The sequence below is a fragment of the Pomacea canaliculata genome, linkage group LG10 (genome assembly GCF_003073045.1).
Source record: "Pomacea canaliculata isolate SZHN2017 linkage group LG10, ASM307304v1, whole genome shotgun sequence".
Taxonomy (NCBI): Eukaryota; Metazoa; Mollusca; class Gastropoda; order Architaenioglossa; family Ampullariidae; genus Pomacea; species Pomacea canaliculata.
The window spans coordinates 16,053,583-16,071,609 of NC_037599.1; the positions used below are offsets into that span (position 1 = coordinate 16,053,583).

The 18,027-nt window shown below is 36.5% G+C and overlaps 1 protein-coding gene and 1 long non-coding RNA gene across 2 annotated transcripts; one reads left to right on the forward strand and one right to left on the reverse strand.

Moving 5' to 3' along the window:
• Window positions 1-1,317: 1,317 nt before the first annotated feature.
• Window positions 1,318-14,775, forward strand: LOC112573814 (coiled-coil and C2 domain-containing protein 1A-like). Its single transcript, XM_025254421.1, has 19 exons — window positions 1,318-1,429; window positions 1,666-1,754; window positions 2,648-2,764; window positions 3,889-3,979; window positions 4,312-4,426; window positions 4,689-4,752; window positions 5,713-5,803; window positions 6,232-6,353; window positions 6,923-7,013; window positions 7,265-7,398; window positions 7,854-7,965; window positions 8,096-8,220; window positions 8,898-8,954; window positions 9,318-9,395; window positions 9,526-9,944; window positions 10,183-10,240; window positions 10,646-10,742; window positions 11,954-12,078; window positions 12,431-14,775. The coding sequence occupies exons 2-19, from the start codon at window positions 1,746-1,748 to the stop codon at window positions 12,470-12,472; spliced, it is 1,947 nt and encodes a 648-aa protein (XP_025110206.1). The 5' UTR covers window positions 1,318-1,429; window positions 1,666-1,745; the 3' UTR covers window positions 12,473-14,775.
• A 93-nt stretch (window positions 14,776-14,868) lies between these two features.
• LOC112573815 lies at window positions 14,869-17,539 on the reverse strand. The gene is made up of 3 exons (XR_003101277.1): window positions 16,865-17,539; window positions 16,369-16,441; window positions 14,869-15,885 (listed from the first exon to the last, which is right to left on the reverse strand). It is a non-coding gene; the product is annotated as an uncharacterized LOC112573815 (long non-coding RNA).
• Between the last annotated feature and the right edge of the window lie 488 nt (window positions 17,540-18,027).

Sequence of the window (18,027 nt, forward strand, 5' to 3'; positions counted from 1 at the left end):
TGCTAACACTTGCTTGAATCCCTTATCACTTCTCAGCTTCTTGAGATATTCCAGGGTTTGATGCATCTGCTTTCTTGCTGTCTTTAAATCAGCTTCTTTGTCTTGAAGACATTTGCTGGTAATATTTACTTCAAACAAGATGTTATACCATATCACTAGTGCTGCAACAAATCTGAACTGGCAAATGCGATAAGCAAGGGCTTTTCAGCTTGTGTTACATTTCCTGATGATCCCTGAAAGCTTGCATTCTCAGAAATATCTATGACAGCATCATAAATTTTACCAAGCTGGTATCTCAGAGGTTTCAAAGCATCAATTCTACTTGCCCATCTGGTTTCACTGTGACATCCGGGACACGATTTTTCAGTACTTCCCAACGTCTAGTTGACCCAGAGAAATAATTATAAATTTGTTGAATTAATCCAAAGAAATTCACAGCTTCTAGACAACTCTTAGCTGCATCGTTTACTACAAGGTTTAGAGAATGCGCACTGCATGGAACAAAAAAAGGACGTGGGTTTATATCTATGATCCTTTTTGGCACACCACTGTCTTTGCCTTTCATGTTGCTTCCATTGTCATAGCCTTGTCCTCGTAGGTTATCTATGTCAAGTTCCATTTCTTGAAGTTGTTTGAGAAGAACTTCTGTCATAAATGCACTTCCAGTTTCAGACAATGGTACAAATCCTAGGAAATGCTCTTTTATTTCAATGTGAAACCTAGAACTTTCAGAAGCGGTCACCACATTAACAAATCGAATAATCATTGTCATTTGTTCATTGTGACTAACATCTGGTGTGCAGTCCAAGATGATAGAATAATACTTAGAGTGACTAGCAGCTGTTAAAATCTTCTGCTTTGTTGCATTTGCCAGCAGCTGTATTAATTCATTCTGTATATCTTTTCCAAGATAGTGTATCATTGTTTCATTGTCTTTAATTCTCCGCAAATGTTCATTCATCACGGGGTCAAAAAGTGCTAGATATTCGACCAACTTCAAGAAATTGCCATTTCCTGCACTATGAAGGCTGTCATTTGCACCTCGGAGTGCAAGGTTCTGCATTACTAGTATCCTCACTAAAGCTATTAGTCGTTCCAGTATTTGGCGCCAGTAGACTTCTTCCTACTTAATCTTGTGCTGGTTGACATCAACATTGACAAGACTAACACATTCTGCATATATCGATGCAAGATTAACCCTAACTCTTCTACACCACGGACCTTCATTGACGATACGTGTTCTATACGCTCGCGCAGAAGGGAGTTCGGAAAAACGCCGCCATAGACTCACGAACTCCGCAGCGAAGAGCGACAGCACAAGGGGCGACAATTATGGATGCGCAGTAGCTTCTGGACATTTCCCGATCATGCAGGGTTTAAAAAAAAAAGTTCTTTGCCAAAAGCTTGGCTCCTATCATCTCTGAAATTAGTAAGACCATAGTTACATATAAAGTCGTGCTAGCAGTAACTTGGACAACTGACTCAACATCTTGAGTTGTCAAAAGTTTTAATTTCTGACTATTCGTGATGAACCCTAGACTTGACCCATTTACGAAGCCGAGAATGGTGCGCGCGCAGGCAGAACGCTGCCCGTTACTGTTACGTTTTGCTGTAATATGACGTAACGTGCATGTCATGCCAGTTCTCTATCTTGACTGAACGCAGGTAACCAGTCACACAGGCTCAAACGCAGTGGAAGAGACATGTGACGAACTTTGATATACCCCTCGAGGTCCCACAGTAATATGGACAAGGTAATTAATTTCCACTTACAGCTTCAAGTCAGATCAGTTGCTGATGATAGAAGTGCGCGCGGTATTATTGAATGGCGCTCACTAAAGACGTCGTTAATACAACGTGTGTAATAGCATATGAAATACAGTTTTAATAAAAAAAAAGTTTTTCATTTCATCTTCAGTTAAACAGCGATGTACATATGGGGGATGTTTCATTATTCAAATGTACTAATATGCATTTTATTGTGCTAGATTTTAGTTTTGTGAACGGCGTGTGGTGGAATACTTTAATGACATGTAGCCTTTATTTTCTTTTAAAAAAATATTTACAAAACTATAGTGCAACAGCCTGTGTGCTGATGCCTAGTTAGTGGAATTGCAATGCAGTTATATTTCACAAAATTATCATTTTGGAAATACATTTGAGACTAATGATTTTTTGTGGAGTACTGACAGGACTTGTGAAACACCTGTTTGTGTTGTTTTCAAGAGACCAATGACTGTCATGCATTATTAGTTGAAAAGGGTGTATGTTGATTAACAGTTTCTTCTAACAGCACTGCAGCACCAGTTATTATCTGTGGTGTAATCATATCGAAGCTATTTCTCTTAATGAAGAGGTTATTGGTAGTTGGAAGACACAGTCATAAACACATTCATATTCATGTTGGCAAGCTCACTAAGCAATACATCTGATGTGATAATCAGAAAAACAAATAGAAAAATGCCAGTGGTAACTATAATGCCTCACAAGAAAATGCCCTTACTATTGCTTAACTCTTGATGATACATAAATGTGATGCACATACTCATGTATTCAGATACAACAATGTAAGGCTGTATGCACACATACATTCTTTCTCCCTCATTCTCTTAGACACACACAGAAACTTTGTCATTTTCTGATTCAGACACCTGTGCCAAAGTTTGTGCTGGAGGAACGGCTAGCCATGTACTTCCAAGCTATTGATCATGCTACAGCAGCCAGTGACAGCCAACGAACACAGCTTCTTGAAAAGGATATACAGGTATGTTTAGGGGAGGAGAGAGGAGAGTGAATAGGGAATAATTGCTGATAGTCAAAATGCTTTATGATAAGATCATACTTTGTACCACCAAGAAATATGTTCAAAGATAGAATGTTTGTTTTGTTAGACTTCAAACTTCATTGTCAAGTTTATTACCAGTTAAAATTAACAGACTTCACATCGTTACAGTGACATTTCTGCGGTCATTGTAATGATACAGTAAACAGTGTGAGAATGTTCTTATCATGGTGGCAATGCTGTAATTATTGTGACAATACATTTATCCCATATCACAGGAATTAGGGGGTGCAGTACCCCTGTGATCTGGAGAATCCATGTAAAGGTTTTGGCCTTCCATCATAACTGAGAAGAAGTTTGAATTTATTTTTCTCTTGTGGAGTGTTTAGAATTAGAACCTCAGTAAAATTTGGCTTTAGTATTTGGTCATATGCTGTATATGTAAGCCAGTGTTAAGTGGGGGAAAAAAAACCTAGATAAAGACATGTAAAACAAAGGAAATTTATTTGAAAATTTAAAAAGAAACTCAAGAAGCAAAGATCACTGCAAGATGTCATATGAGAAATTGCTGTAAACATACTTGGCATACCCAAACCTGTGCCCACAGCTGCAGTTCTTTTACTACAAATTTAATTTTCAAAGTTATATATCTCTTCGTTTATATAATTAACAGTAAAATATATTTTGTAAGATATTATACACAATAGTAATACATTTTATGCATTTATGAGTGACAACATTTTAACAGTTTAAGATATTTCTGCATAGCTAGCCTTTGTGTATTGTCTGCTGGCTGTTGCATTCCTTTACAAACCTTTTACCTTTGTTAACCTTATTAAAGAAAGTGTGTATATTTATAGAATTATAAGATAAATTATGTTAATATTGTACAATAGCATAATTCTGTTTTATGCATTTCTGAGTTTCTAAGCTTTTTCTGACATTGGCTCACCTTTGCATGGAGTCTGCTGCTTTCACAAAATCTCATTTTAGTACCTTATTCTGACCTGCAAGGTATCAGAGCTGCAAAAGCTACAGTGTGAAAGGTATAACCATACTGAAATACTCGATTCATTGTAATAACAATGCTTCAATTTTTGTGACAGATGCTGATGGACTTGATGGAGCGGGCTAACTTAGGGAAGGTGGTAACAGTTGATGAAGTACCACCACCTCTGCACATTCATCCTCAAACAGGTTAAATTTTGTCATTAAAATGCTGACATGACCACTCTTTATTTTCATATTATGGTAGAGCATTATGATGCTATGCTATTCAAAGTGACAAAAATAGTTAAATATACTGTAAATGCATCAGTTCACAGTAAACTAAGGTACACCTAAACTGTAAAGGATTCTGCTAAATAATAATGTGCAGTAATCTCTTTAAAATACTCATGATTGAAATATGTTCTAAAGTCTTATGAGCTTAGTATTGGAGTGTGATAAACATTGAATTAAAAGATAAATACCTATAGTTTTTGTTGACAAAGCAATTGTTCCTATACCTCCTTAATTCTGATATATAGGACATTCTGTTGCGAATTTGCTGGATGAACTGTCTTCACGGCTTGCTGATTACCACAAAGCATTGTACTTTGCCGATATTGAAATTGTGGGAAACCCACTCACTTGTGATGAGGCGTAAGTCTTACTCCATTATGTATATAATTATTGTGTGTATGTATATGTTTTTTTGTTTTTTTTTTTGTTTTGTTTTTTTAATGTATAGGACCTACTTATGCAAACTTAAATCCATGGTGCCTCACTTCAGTGAATACGTGTTAAAAGTGTACATTTGTTTTTAAATGTTGAAAACTTTTTTTGATATGCATGTATTTTAGCAGACAATCATAATGTATGCAGTAGAAACAAAATCCACCAATAATTTTTGCTACCTTTTCAGGCTTACTTCTCAGAAGAGTAAGGCTAGGACTCAGCAAATTCAAAATCTACAAAGAGGAATTCAAGTAGGTGACTTTTCTTCCCAATCCTTCTATGGCAAATTAGGGGGTACCTCAGACTGGAAAAAAAGCTCCATGATACTGTTTAAAGTTTGATAGTGAAGACCAGTGTTAAAGATAGTTTTATTATATTATTAAAATGTATGAGTTATCATGATTAGCTTTGAATTTGTGCTTCATTGAAGAGAAAGGTCTGAAAGATTGAAGCCGAGGGTGAATTTGAATTGACCAGTAACACATTCTTAATTCGACTTAGATGTTCTTAAACTGACTTGACTTGCACCTTGATAAGCATCAGACTATTCTACAATCTACTAAGATTAATAATTTTTATGCAAAAAGAAAATAGAAAAAAATAAAGCATTTCTCATTGATTTATTATGATGGGATGTAATTCCATTAAACCTGTAGTCACATTTCTGGATTGAATAGCTTACCTTAGCTAGTACAAATGGAGAATGAACATAAGAAGAAGATGGATAGACCAGTATAAAATGGATGAATGTCCAGCAAAATTCACTCTGTAGAAATGTTTTTCTACTTGAGATATACGCATCATAAATTATGATTTTTTTTTTTTTAAATTGAGCAAAATTTGTGCACACAGGGTAGCAACACTAATATCAAGGGAGTTTTAGTTTATTCCTTGTTAATCCTCTAGGAGCATAGGGCCACACTGTCTTAAAAAGTTTTGAGTTTTTTCCTTGCTAAGCTAGGGGAAGGAATTATTGAGAGTGCTGTTGACCATGTGTTGCTGTATCTGTATATTTATGCTTATACATGGTTTTAGCACAATCAAAATTTTTGTAAGCAAGAAGCCGTGCACCCTTTTTTTCTCTTTTCTTCACCTCCAACAAAGTTCATTTATACAACAGCTTTCTTGAAAATTCTGTGTTCAGATAAATGTATTCTAATTATTCTTTCTTATAACAGTTCAAAGTAAGTTTTTGTTCTGTGCATGTGTAGGTCATCCAGAAATTGCAGGGCCAGGCTGCAGCAGGTTTTCCTGTTCAGCCTGAAGAGATCCCTCCTCCTGTGTCAATCCCCAGTGATGATGGTGTGCAGTTTTGATTTTTAAAGATTGAAAGTAAACTGTAATATCAGCATTAGAATGGTTTGTGGTGTCTTTGTGTGCTGTCAGATACCATACAGTATGTTTTAATATTTACATAACTCATTCATCGGGTGTATTGTGTATATAAAGTCTCTGTGTACATAACCCATGCACTGGGTGCATTGTGTGCATGAAGCATTTGTACATTCCTTCATTAGCCAAAGTTTCCTGTTTTATTCTCCTTTAAGCTACCCTTTATGTGTTTTCTGTGCATGATATAATATTTTGATGTGACCTTTCTGTGTCTTGCTAGAACAAAACATTCCTAACTGAATCAGTTAAAAAGTACTATATCAACGAGAACTCCAGCAAATAGGGCAGTCATTAATTTCTCCAGCATGAGCTGTCACTATTTCTTGATCTTTCTGCAGAATTTGTTGTGAACCCTGTGGCTGTGATCACTGAGCGACTTTCTGTGTACCAGCAAGCTCTTGTAGTGGCACGTGAAGAAGGAGATATGCAGAAAGTGGCAACTTTTCAAGCTAACATTATGGTACTGCTTAAGGAAAAATGTGTGATAAGTTTTATACCTTATGCAATAAAACTTAATCTTCTTGCATGTACACAAAGCATACATTTGACAATAACTTTATTTTCTCTGTAGAGAAATTTTGGTGAGTTACTTATCATGACTCTTTACACATAAGGCAAAAAGAGAAATACGGTATACAATAAATATCGAGGTACAAATGATTATTTATATAACTCATATGCTCTTTCTATTTATACACTTACGTTGCAACCCTTTTAATGCTTTCAGAAAAGTAATAGACCTGGCTACAAAAGTGTTTTGTGATCTGATAGTTTTCATTTTGACAGTATGTAAGCACTGCCCAAATGGTAAGAGCTCAACTGGTTATAACGTTTATTAAGATGTTTATGATCTGCATTTTCAAGATTCAGGATTTGGAATACCTTATTAACTAAAACAAAGGAATGAAACTCTCAGTTGTTCACAAGAGGTGTGATAAGAATAAAGTATACTGACATTTTTTATGAATATAACATGTTAGTTTATATCTTTCAAATTTCAACCTGGTGTACGTTTACGGATTTATTCAGATGTTGGATTTTCTGTTAAAACGTGCTGAAGCAAGGATTCCAATTTACAAGAAGGATTTACCAGAAAATATTACTCTGAGCAAGAAGTTAAGTGAGTTAATTATTAATTCCTACCGATTTCTTTGTACTACATTAATTTATTAGATCTCTGTTTCTGGTCTAATTAACTTGGATTTATGTTGTTGGCAGAAACAACTGTCAGACTTTTAGAAGTAAAGTTTACAACAGGATATCTTGTAGATTTCAGAGAAAATAATTTTCTTTTGGATTGTTTTTGATTAAAGAATTAAAATGAATGTATGCTTTCCAGGGGTGATCCTTGTGATAATTTCTGATAAGTAGGGAAGGAGACAGAAATGTACAAGTCCACAGTTGAGACCCTGACAAAGATGAGTGGCTTAAGTGCCCGTGCTTCAAAGCTTGCTATGACATGGGGTAACACTGAATTTGCTGATAAGCTACAGAACAATGCCAAGGTTAGCTATGACATGTAACACTGAACTCTTTATGATAAGCTACACAACAACGCCAGGGTTAGCTTTTTCCTAGCCTGTGGGCCATTTTATGTCACATAATGTCACAACTCTGTTTGCTCCATTCATCTGTCTCCCTAACTTTCACATTTTGTCCACATTTACTTTTACTTTCTCTTTTTTCTTATTCTTTCTTTTTTTTTTTTTTTTTTGCTCAATTTCATTCAACAGTTTAAACGATGCAATATAAATAAATTGAAAGGTGAATTGGAGAAAGAATAGAATCTATGAGGGCCTTTCATTAATGATTAACGTGACATTTTTAACTGTTACTGAAAATTTAACCATATAATTTAAAAAATGAATAAGCTATTTTACACCTTTATCATAGCATTTAGTGTACAGGTACATGTGAATTGGAGATGCAGGTGAATCATCTCTTGTTTTGTAACTGTCAGATGCTGATGCAGGCTCTTCATGACTATGAGCTGGGCAAGCCTCCAGATCTGTCTGCATGCCCATATTCTCTTGCTGACATACAGCGTCTTGCAGATGATGCTGGGTTTCTTGGTAATTATCCTTTAATCTTTTTTTTCAACTTGATATGGTTCCATGTTTTGTAACTTTTTATTGATAGATTACCATACGAAAGATTATTCTATTTCAATACAAAGATCTGTATACTTGTCTGCCTATATAGCCACCCAGCACCTACAGGATGCAGACGTGGTGAAGATGAGGTTGAACCAATACAAGCTTGCCGCTCTCAAGGCAAAGCAAGCAGGACAGAGAGATCTGGCTATTCAGCACATGAAGGTTGTCAAGGTAAAAAAATTATATAGTACTATATCCTTAAAAACAAATTCAAAGCACTTTACATATATAAATGTACACATAACACACAGGGTGGGGGGAATCAGAATACCCAGAGAAAACCTCCAACGGTCAACCCTGTAAACAGGAGTCACCTCTAGAGAGATTTGTCATTGTCAAGATATGAAACCACATCTTGCTTTCACTGTCGTGGTGATGGGCGCTTTGGCCACCACACCACCATCTTCCCTAAAGCCAATCATCAAAGCTAAGTGCAGCTGCCTAGAGGAGAATAGCTAATACATTTTGTGTTTTTATAGATAATGTTTACTATGTTAAACATATTTCGATGGGAAACAGGTAATATTTGTCTTTAAGTGGTGGTGGTGGTGAAAATAGTTAAGGTTTAGTTGGACACATCTTGTGATCTTGTGATCATGTTTTTGCTGATTATTTAAGTACTTTCATGACAAATTTTTCTGAATACCATTCCCAGCATCAGATAATTTTTTCCCTTTTTATTTTATATAAAAAGTGGTGCTCTATAATTCTTTTTACTGAAGTTTTCGAGTTGTCCATTTTTGTTCTTGTGGCTACTCCATTTCTGCATTAGATTAGTGCATAAATTTAATCAAAATGGTTTAACAGTGAGAGAGGTGCTTTACAGTGATCAAACTTTTGTTTGCCAGACCCTACAGCTGTTGCTTCAAACATTGGAGAAAGGGGAGGTCATTGACATTTCGCAGGTTTGTAGCATAGTTGCGTGAGTGGTGAATTTGATAAATTAATGAATTTGACAAATTTATTTGGGTAACCTTTACATTGAAAAAGTTGTAACTATAAGGAATCTGAGTATTTTGTAGTGTATAATGTCTAATATCTTTAATAGAAGCAAAGAGATGAATATGGTCATGGCAAGAGCGACTGTCATCAGTGGCAAAAAGCTTGTCGTCTGCTGTAAGTAGTAATACTGCAAGATATGCAGTAAAAGACCGGAACAGGGTTAAACTGACTTTGAACTCTCGCCTTTTTTTATCGATATCTTGTAAAGTCCAGATGCTATCTACATTTTAAAACTTTGTGGTGAAAGTCATTTTAATGATTCACAGTTACCACCTCCACCTATGTGTCAGCCACTGACCACTGAGGAACTGAGCAAGACAGAGACACACACATCTGCAGCACAGGTGGGGATCTCAGTTAACCATTAAGATGTAAGAGACATTATTTACTCACATCTGTTTATCTCCCTTTATTTTTATATTATCTTGTTTCATCTCTTTGAAAAGTAATTAAACACTAGTTATATTTATTCAGGAATTCCAAGCTGAGTCTGTCATTGAGGTTGATGGGAAAAGTCTTGCTGAAGAGTTATCCTCTCTCTTGGATGAACCTGGAGAGATAGAAGGCAGCAGCCCTTTGGTGGGGAAATTAAACATTCAGAACACGCCATCACATCAACCAGCAGTCAATGGTAACAGTAAGCAGGAATGTCTTGTCAAACCTTTGTCATCATCGTCTGGACAACTGAACAGTGTGCCTGAATCATTGCAAACTTCCCAAATTACTCCTGACATTCCGGTCCCATGGTCAGTTCATCAGCAGCATGTTTCGAATGGAGTTAACAGCCACCATGGCAACACGCCTCACACAGGGCAGACCAACCACCATATACAAGACAGCGAAAATAATACTAGACGCGATGTAGGACAGATGACAGAAGAAAGCAATGGCAGGTGAGTAAAAGGAGATTTCCCAAGAGACAAAGAGAATGATTGAGTTTTTTTAATAAAGGGAATAAATGAATTAACTCTTCAAACCTTCAGCATGTCACATCCATGATTTTGTTTTTCAACTGCAGTGGGTAACTTCAGTAAATATGTTAAATCAACTCCAATAGCAAATGAGTTAAAGAGTGAAATTAATGAATGCAAGCAGTGCCATCATTCAGATTAGTTTTCGTTTGTTTCATAGGACTGGTGTTTCTTGTATTGAGATATTGAAATATGAAAGATCGCTTCTTCAGCTTGAGGTAGGTACAGCACCATAAAATTCACCATATGCATCTTCTCTAAGTATTTCTTATTTCTTCAGAGTTGCACCTCTTTTTAGTATCATCTTTCTTTTTTTACATTCTTGAAGATATAAATAATCTACAAATAATTTTTTTAATGAAGAAGGAAACCTTTAAGATATGTTAGAAAATATCTAAAATATTTTAGTTTTCCTTCTTCATATTTAAGAAAAATATTCTCTATTTTTTTAAATTCAACTTAAAATGTCTCAAAATGTTAAATATTGATAACATTTGACAATGTGACATTAGCCAAAAAATGAGCAGCTTCTTAAACTGCTTCAGTTATCTGCTGACAGATGAAAGGTAGAGGATAAACTCAGCAGTAAATATGTAATAGAGTGCACTGGTTGCCTGTTGCAGGCAACTCCTGAAGCAGTTCTCAGGTCAGAAAACTTGGTCCAGCAGATGGAGGAAGAGAAGCAGAGACTGAGGATAGGAGGCTATGATGCCTGGCTTTGTAAGGACAAGAAAGGAGCTAACAAATGAACTAGATATTGTAGTGCTTGTAGTTATGTAGTTGTTTCAAGATTTCCAGTGCTTTCCTATTAGGAATGCTTGTAGTGCAGCATGCACTGCTCTAGCAAGCACTCAAGAGTAGAAAAGACCAGTCCATATTTGCTTGTTAACTGAAACAAAAACCTGCTGTTCCAGGAAAAACAACAGTTTACCTCTTTTGTACAGGATTGAAGCTATATGCATAGTAAATTAGACTACCATGTTCTTCTCTGCATGTGGTATCTGTTTACGGGGATGCCTGCTTTTCAATGATAAGCCTTAGTCCCAAGTCCCATTCTCTGCCATATTGTTCAGAGTCCTTGTGGATGTAGGTTAGGTACTAACATGAAAACTAAAACTATGACATTCAAATAAATGGTCATCAGTAGTCATGATAGAGCTAAAAAAATATTGTTTTTAAATGTTTGTTATACAAATGTTATTGTAAACCACAGAGCAGTGACATCACTTGAAGACTAATTGTTCATCTCAGGGAAGAGATAGCAAAGAGAGATGGCCATGCTTCCTAACAGTGTTGATAGTTAACAGTTTCACAGGCATGGTATCAATTTATCACAGATGGGAAAAAAAACTAGAATAAAGATTTTTTTATCCTTTTTAAAATAAATTTCGTTAAATGAACTTTAAGAAGAGGTTTGTCCTAGTTTGATAACATGAAACAGTGGAAGGTTCACCAAGTCCATTTCCTGAAGTGGACACTTAAGACTTCTTTTATAGAGATTTTGAAGATGGAGAGGGGTTTAGAGAAAGAACAAAATGGTCAACTGTGTAAGTAATGCTGGTGAAAGGCTGAGTTCCCTGTCGTAATTCAGGCAAGCGGCTGGGTACAAAGGAAAGATAAAATATTGTTATGAGCACTTGCTTGAGATTTTGATAATGGCTTAAGATTAATTGCCAATGAAGACCTGAGAATGTCAGTGGGCTGTTAAAAAGAATGAAATACCTGATTTGTTTGTTGTTTCACCCACCTCATCATGCCTGTTAAGGTTACACATGCTAGCGTACTGGGTAAACAAATGTAAATAACTTGCAAAATTTGTGTTACATTCTGCTTTTTATGATCTGTTGAATGTGCTGATGTTATACGATGATGGTTAAAATTTTGCCTCTTACTTCCATAGTCACTGATGCTTTTTTTGGACCTTGTTTTAGCGTACCTTGGAAAAGTGGAGAAAGATGTGCTGCAGATTAACTGTGAACTAAAGACTCTTCGTGAAAGCAGACAGGAGGACAAATTGGCAATCGTCGTCATAAAAAAAGAGCTAGCAGAACGGGAGGTTTGTCGTGAAGTCTGGAGGTTGGGATTGGGGATTAAGCTTCAGCAGTTTTAAAAAAGTTCAGAATGCAATCTTTTAATTTGCTCATCAAAACTTCAATATTTGATATTTTAAAGTCACTTGCTGGTGAAGGACTATGCAGAACAAAATGTTTCAATTCTAGCCAGAAAAAAGAAACTGGTGCACAAAAAGAGCAGAACTCTATGAGTAACTGAAAGCCTGTTTTGCTTTTTCGTTGTTTCATAAGCATTTCTCTGGAATTTTCTAACCAGCTGACTGCAGTTTCATTTCTTTTTCATTTGTTTTTGCTACCTTTTTTTCATGATTTACTTTTTTTTTTTTCCTTTTGCAGTTGGCTGTGATGAGGAAGCGCCTACCAGAACTGCGTTCCTAACACAGCACAAATTTTCTATTTCTTCCCATTATTTTCAGTGATTTGCACAGAACTGTTTATCTGATTAAGAAGAGTATGGCTTGTTTTAATTGCTGCTATATTAAGTGCAGGATTTTTCCTTAGAGTGCAACACAGTTGCCTTCACGTGACATGGTAGGACCAAGAAAATGTTGCTGGAAGATTATTGCAAGTTTTGGGCTGGCACCAAGATGCATAAGATGTTGATGCAATATCTTGTACATAGCAGAGAACCAGTCTGAACTAGTTATCATACAAATTATTGTATTGTATTATGATACATATATTACAAGGGATAATGTTTGAGATGGTGTTTCTGTATTCACATATTTTGCTTACCGTTGTTTATGTTTTAATGTACTGAATGAATCTATTTCGACAGAATTTACCTTCGAAGAAAAGATTTAGGCAACTTTTCATTTGGACAATTCAGAGAGATGAACAGAGAATCAAAAATGAAGAAATTGCACATGAAAATTAACAGGGTTAATTGCAGTGGTTGTGTTTGATTTTCCTTAAAATGTTTTCAAGCTTCCACAAACGATTCAGATATTTTAGAATAATCATATCATTCTCTGCATGAACATTACCTCAATCATTTGTCATTCCATCAACGGCAGTGGCTTCTTGGTCGCTATGCACAAGAATTGTGTGTTATTTTTTGTTTCATCACTGGTTCAGATTATCTTTGAGTCACAACTGTTGAACTGCTCCTGTTGAATGTCCAGTGCCTTAAGGTCACCATTTGAAATGGTACATAGTTGTAGGTGCATGGACTTTACCTCAATCATTTGTCATTCCATCATGGCAGTTGACTGAATGGCCTGTTCGAATGAGAATGGTGTTCACTATAATTTTTTTTTTCTCTTTATTTTGTTTTCCCCTCGGATTGTCTTTTAGGGTCACAACTGTTGACATGCTTCTGCTGAATGTCCAGTGCCTTAAGATCACCAGCAAAAGTAAAATGCTGCGCAGTTGTCTTGTTGGTGGATTGTGGAGCACAAAGATCTTTCAACTCTTTTGCTAAAGTCACCTGCAAATAGAAAAGATTTTTCAGTGTCTTATTGGCAGTATAGTTGTTCTGAAAAGAAACAATAGCTGCTTATTTTCAGGAATGGAACACTTCAGCTTTTGAAATGTTTATTGTTCAGCAGTGCCTTTTGTGACTGTCTTGAGCAAAACTAAAACTGACCCATGCTAGTCAGCATATATTAATATTTCCAATACATATTGTCACAAGGGTTGTCCAGTATTGTAGATGTCAAATGCTCATCACTGGAATGAGGATGGCAAGGTCCTGGGTTTGTTTTTTGATTTGACAAATGTTCCCATAGGTGACTGCAAAGGTTTTCTCTGGGCTCTTTTCCCCTGCCCCATGTCTTCAATAGTGCAAACTCACTTCGAGGGTGGAAGCACCTTCTAACAAAATAAACGTTTGCAAGAGAATTTGACAAGTAACAAGCTGAGATTGCAGTGATGGGCTGAAGCGATGAAAATGAAACCTTTTTACACAATATTATTTAGGTGAAATGGCTGTGTAATTGAAAGGTTTTATGTACATGTGGTAGCGAAGAGGAAATATGCATAGTTGTCTTGTCACTTCACTCAACAGACGTGACTGCAGCATTGAGTCTTTGGCACAATATGTTGGTACGTGATTGCATGAATCTTAATACTTTTATTATGTAGGAAGATGTCTTAGACAACGATAAAGGTACAGTTTATATGCTCTCCCCACCGCTGCATATAGATCCGTTTGTAGAAGATGCAGTCTTGTTTTGAGCGCCTTTCATTTTTCAAAGTTTCAAGAGTGTTTGATATACTTTCTGACAGTCCTACAGACTTCTTCAGGAAGGTAGGTATTGAGCAATTCGGCTAACAGTCAAGTGTCAGAGACCAAAGGGATACCATGAAAGTGTTGTATGCCTGAGATTGCATGTATTTGGAAAGGGAACTCGGTACAGTTAAATACAGTAATGCTTGTGATATAAATTTGCATGTAAATGTGCAAAGCATGCCCAAGTGCTTGTATGTGTGCATGTAGTAAGGTCTTTAATGGTCTTGGATGCATCTAAAAATATGGTAAGATGATGTTCATACAGCAGGCATATTGCTGCTTAAAGCTTGTATACAGGGATCGTTTTCAAATGCTCAAGAAGACATTATTTAGAGCAAGTCATTAAAATTTTTGCTGTTTAGAATTAAAATATATGCATTATTATAGTCCTGTATTGTTGAAAATATTGTTGGATTTTAAAAAAATCATTAAAGTACTTTTGTACAAATGTTGTCCTATGTAGATAATGTGTATGCATGCAGGTTACTGGGAATCAGGTGTGCGCACACAAACAAGCATATTTTAAAATGTTTGCATAGAGCATATTCTGAAGCTGAACAAAACACTTGGTCAGTGCATTTATATTTATGTAACTACATCAGCAAAATGTTGATTCGGATATTTTGTGATTTCTATTTTTAAAGTTTTTTTTTTTGGTTGGGGGAATGAAGGGAGAGACATATTAGCTTTTGCAGTAAAAATGCAAATTAAACATTAACGTTCCACTACCATTTTTATACAAACCACTCGTACAAGGAATGCATTATTTTTTTTATTTGCCCTCGCCTATAAAAGCTCACTAGCCATATGTTCTTGGCTGTCACCCAAAGGAGTACATCAATCTTGATTCTGGTGCAGTGGAGGATGCATACTCGACTCTACTCGGAGAAGGACACAAGGTTAATTACTCTCATCCAAAGGAAAACACATGGCATGTTCTTGTCTTTCACAGCAAACATGGTCGTGGACGATATTCAGGGTCATCAAAGATATGCCAACCACCGTGTTTGTTTTCACTTTGTTTCCATTTCACCTTCTTGATACACAACAAGCCCAAAATGTTTGATATGCAAGTAGTGCAACTGTATGGGAAATATCTTCCCCCTTCCTTGCACACTCGTCCTCTAAATACTCTAGCAAGTAGTTGCGCCATGTGAAAAAATTGTCTCCTTTTCCATCTGAGCTAATAACAATTATGTGTTTCCTTAAATTGGTATAACAATCCTTATATGCTGTTGACACATAGGAATAAAGTTATCACTCTTTCGCTAAATAACTACAGAAGCAGCTTATTGTCAATTTTTTTTCTGTCATGGCTCTATAGCCATGCACACTAGAACAAACCCAACAAAAAAATGGATCTAATAGAAAAAAACAATCATCAACAACCACAATGCTTAACTATACATGAAAACACAGAACAGTAGTTACCCTATCCGCCGTAAAAGTCTGATCAAAAGTTCAATAGTCCGCTTCTGAAGCTTCCTCCGTCATCAGAAACACGGTACAGAGTCTGTCTCTGGTGCGCTCCTCTTGATGTTAGAGTTCGCGTGCCAGCCTACATCGAACACAGAATTAAAGAGAGAAAAAAACGGGACAGAAAAATCTGACAACCATTTAAAGAATTACATATATTACTATATCAGTCCAAAACTTATAAAAATTAAAACCTAAACAGACCTCAACAGGTTTTATGTGAAATTTTACACCTTAATTGTACAGTCCGGTCAGGACTTAAATACGGTGCTAAAGAAAACGGCCAGGTATTCCTCCCGTCACAGTCAAGGACACGAGCATCAGGCAGCAAAAATATCGCTCTGTTCCTTGCAGGTATGCGAATCGTATAAGTTGCTCAGAATGAGGTAAGATCCACAAGATGAACAGATCATCCTTGCAGTGAATTTTGTATGAGATAATACTGCATAGTGAGAAGATGTCCTATCAGAGCATCTGCCGTTTGTAGTATTATTATTAGGAATTTCAACAGCTGGAAAAAGGGCCATGAAGTGTTGTAAACATCACATGCTCCAGCCCCACTCACTTTGGTTTTATTTATTTTCCCTTGAAAATGTGTTTCGGACGCTGCATGTCTACGTTTGCTTGGATAAGGGCAACTGCAACATAGTAGTAGAATCTTATTAATTAAATAAATAACCAGCTGCCCAAATTAACATTGTGTTTCTCATTTGTGATGACTATTGTATACGTGGCTCTGCTTTTGATATTTTAAATGTTATGCTTTATGATGTTCCTTTAATTTCTTTATGAAAACAATTAGATAAATTTAGCAAATTTCCAGTACTGTCAAAATCTGTTCATGTTCAGCAGACTTTAATTTTAGTGGCTGATTTGTATTCGTTTTAATTACAGCAACCAAAAACAATAATAATAGTCACATTGGGCTCACGTGGGTCGTATCAGCTCATTTTTAATTCCTTGAGTTGATGCTCATTTCACAATAAACAGTTACAGAACTAGCATGCCACAGAGCAACTTTTAATGATGCGATAAAGCGATCATCACTGAATGGAACATACCTGTGCACTCGATCCCTGCCGTTGACGAGAAAGAACTCTGTATGAAAGCCAAAGACTGGTTTTCAACTGTCTGTTGTGATATTGTGCTCTCCAAGAGTCCCACAGTTTTTGTTGGCTTTGAAATAGTTCAATTAAAAAGAAGGTATTTTCCTCGTTTAAATTTTCAACTGGGCCTGTTGCTTTGGTGGCCATTTTGAAAAACCGCTTTCCAAAATAGAGCAAGTTTTAAAACAGCAAACAGGAGGAAAAACAGTTTCCATGCGGTTTTCCAAATGGTTTGCTCTGTATGCCACACAGCAAACGGGGAAAACGAGGCTGTTTCAGAAACTGTTCCAAGAAAAAAGTGTTTTCCAAACCCCGTGTGGCACCACCTTTCTAATCGCCAACAGCAAGTACTCGGCCGAGAAAGATGTTTTATTGCTCAGATAGTGATTGCCTGTGATCTCCACCCTGCCTCGGGGTCAGAGTAGCAATTGGGGAAAAGTGACAGCCTGTCAAAGTCAGCACCATGTACTCCTACCATCCCTCGGGCCAAACCGTTTTTTTTAAAAAAACGTCCACAAGAAACTCCACCCTAAAGCGAAACCTTTACACCACACACTCGCGCTCTCGATGACACGTAGTTCTCACCTCTGCGCTGTCCCCTCACGATCTGATGCCTGCCCTCATCATCCGACTTCCCTCCACAAACATCCCTAGTCGACCCCACCGACAAGATTGTACCTGTCTTGTGTGCGTGTGTATGCTTGCCACGTTTCATACTACTGTATTCAATGTTCCATGCTACTGTACTTGTACACCTACAACTATTGACTACTATGTTTAGCTCAAAACTTCTGGGAAAGTAGCGTGTCATGTCCTTCCCCATTGCGTTTTGCATGAATTAGTTTATGACGAGATAGAAACAACTTTTGTACATAAAAAGAAATCTTTGTCATTTCATGACTTTTAGCGTATTTTGTTTGAAAATTTTCGAAACGTTTCCAATTATGCGAATCATGCAGTTAGGTTTCATGTATGTGAGGTAACAATTAATTAATTAGTCTTAACTAATGAAAAATTAAGCTTTAGTGGGTATAGTTATTAATGTGAATTTGAACGAAACGGATAAATAGACTTAGAAGAACTCGTTGTCTTCGAGTGGGAAGAAGAGCGTGCAGTTG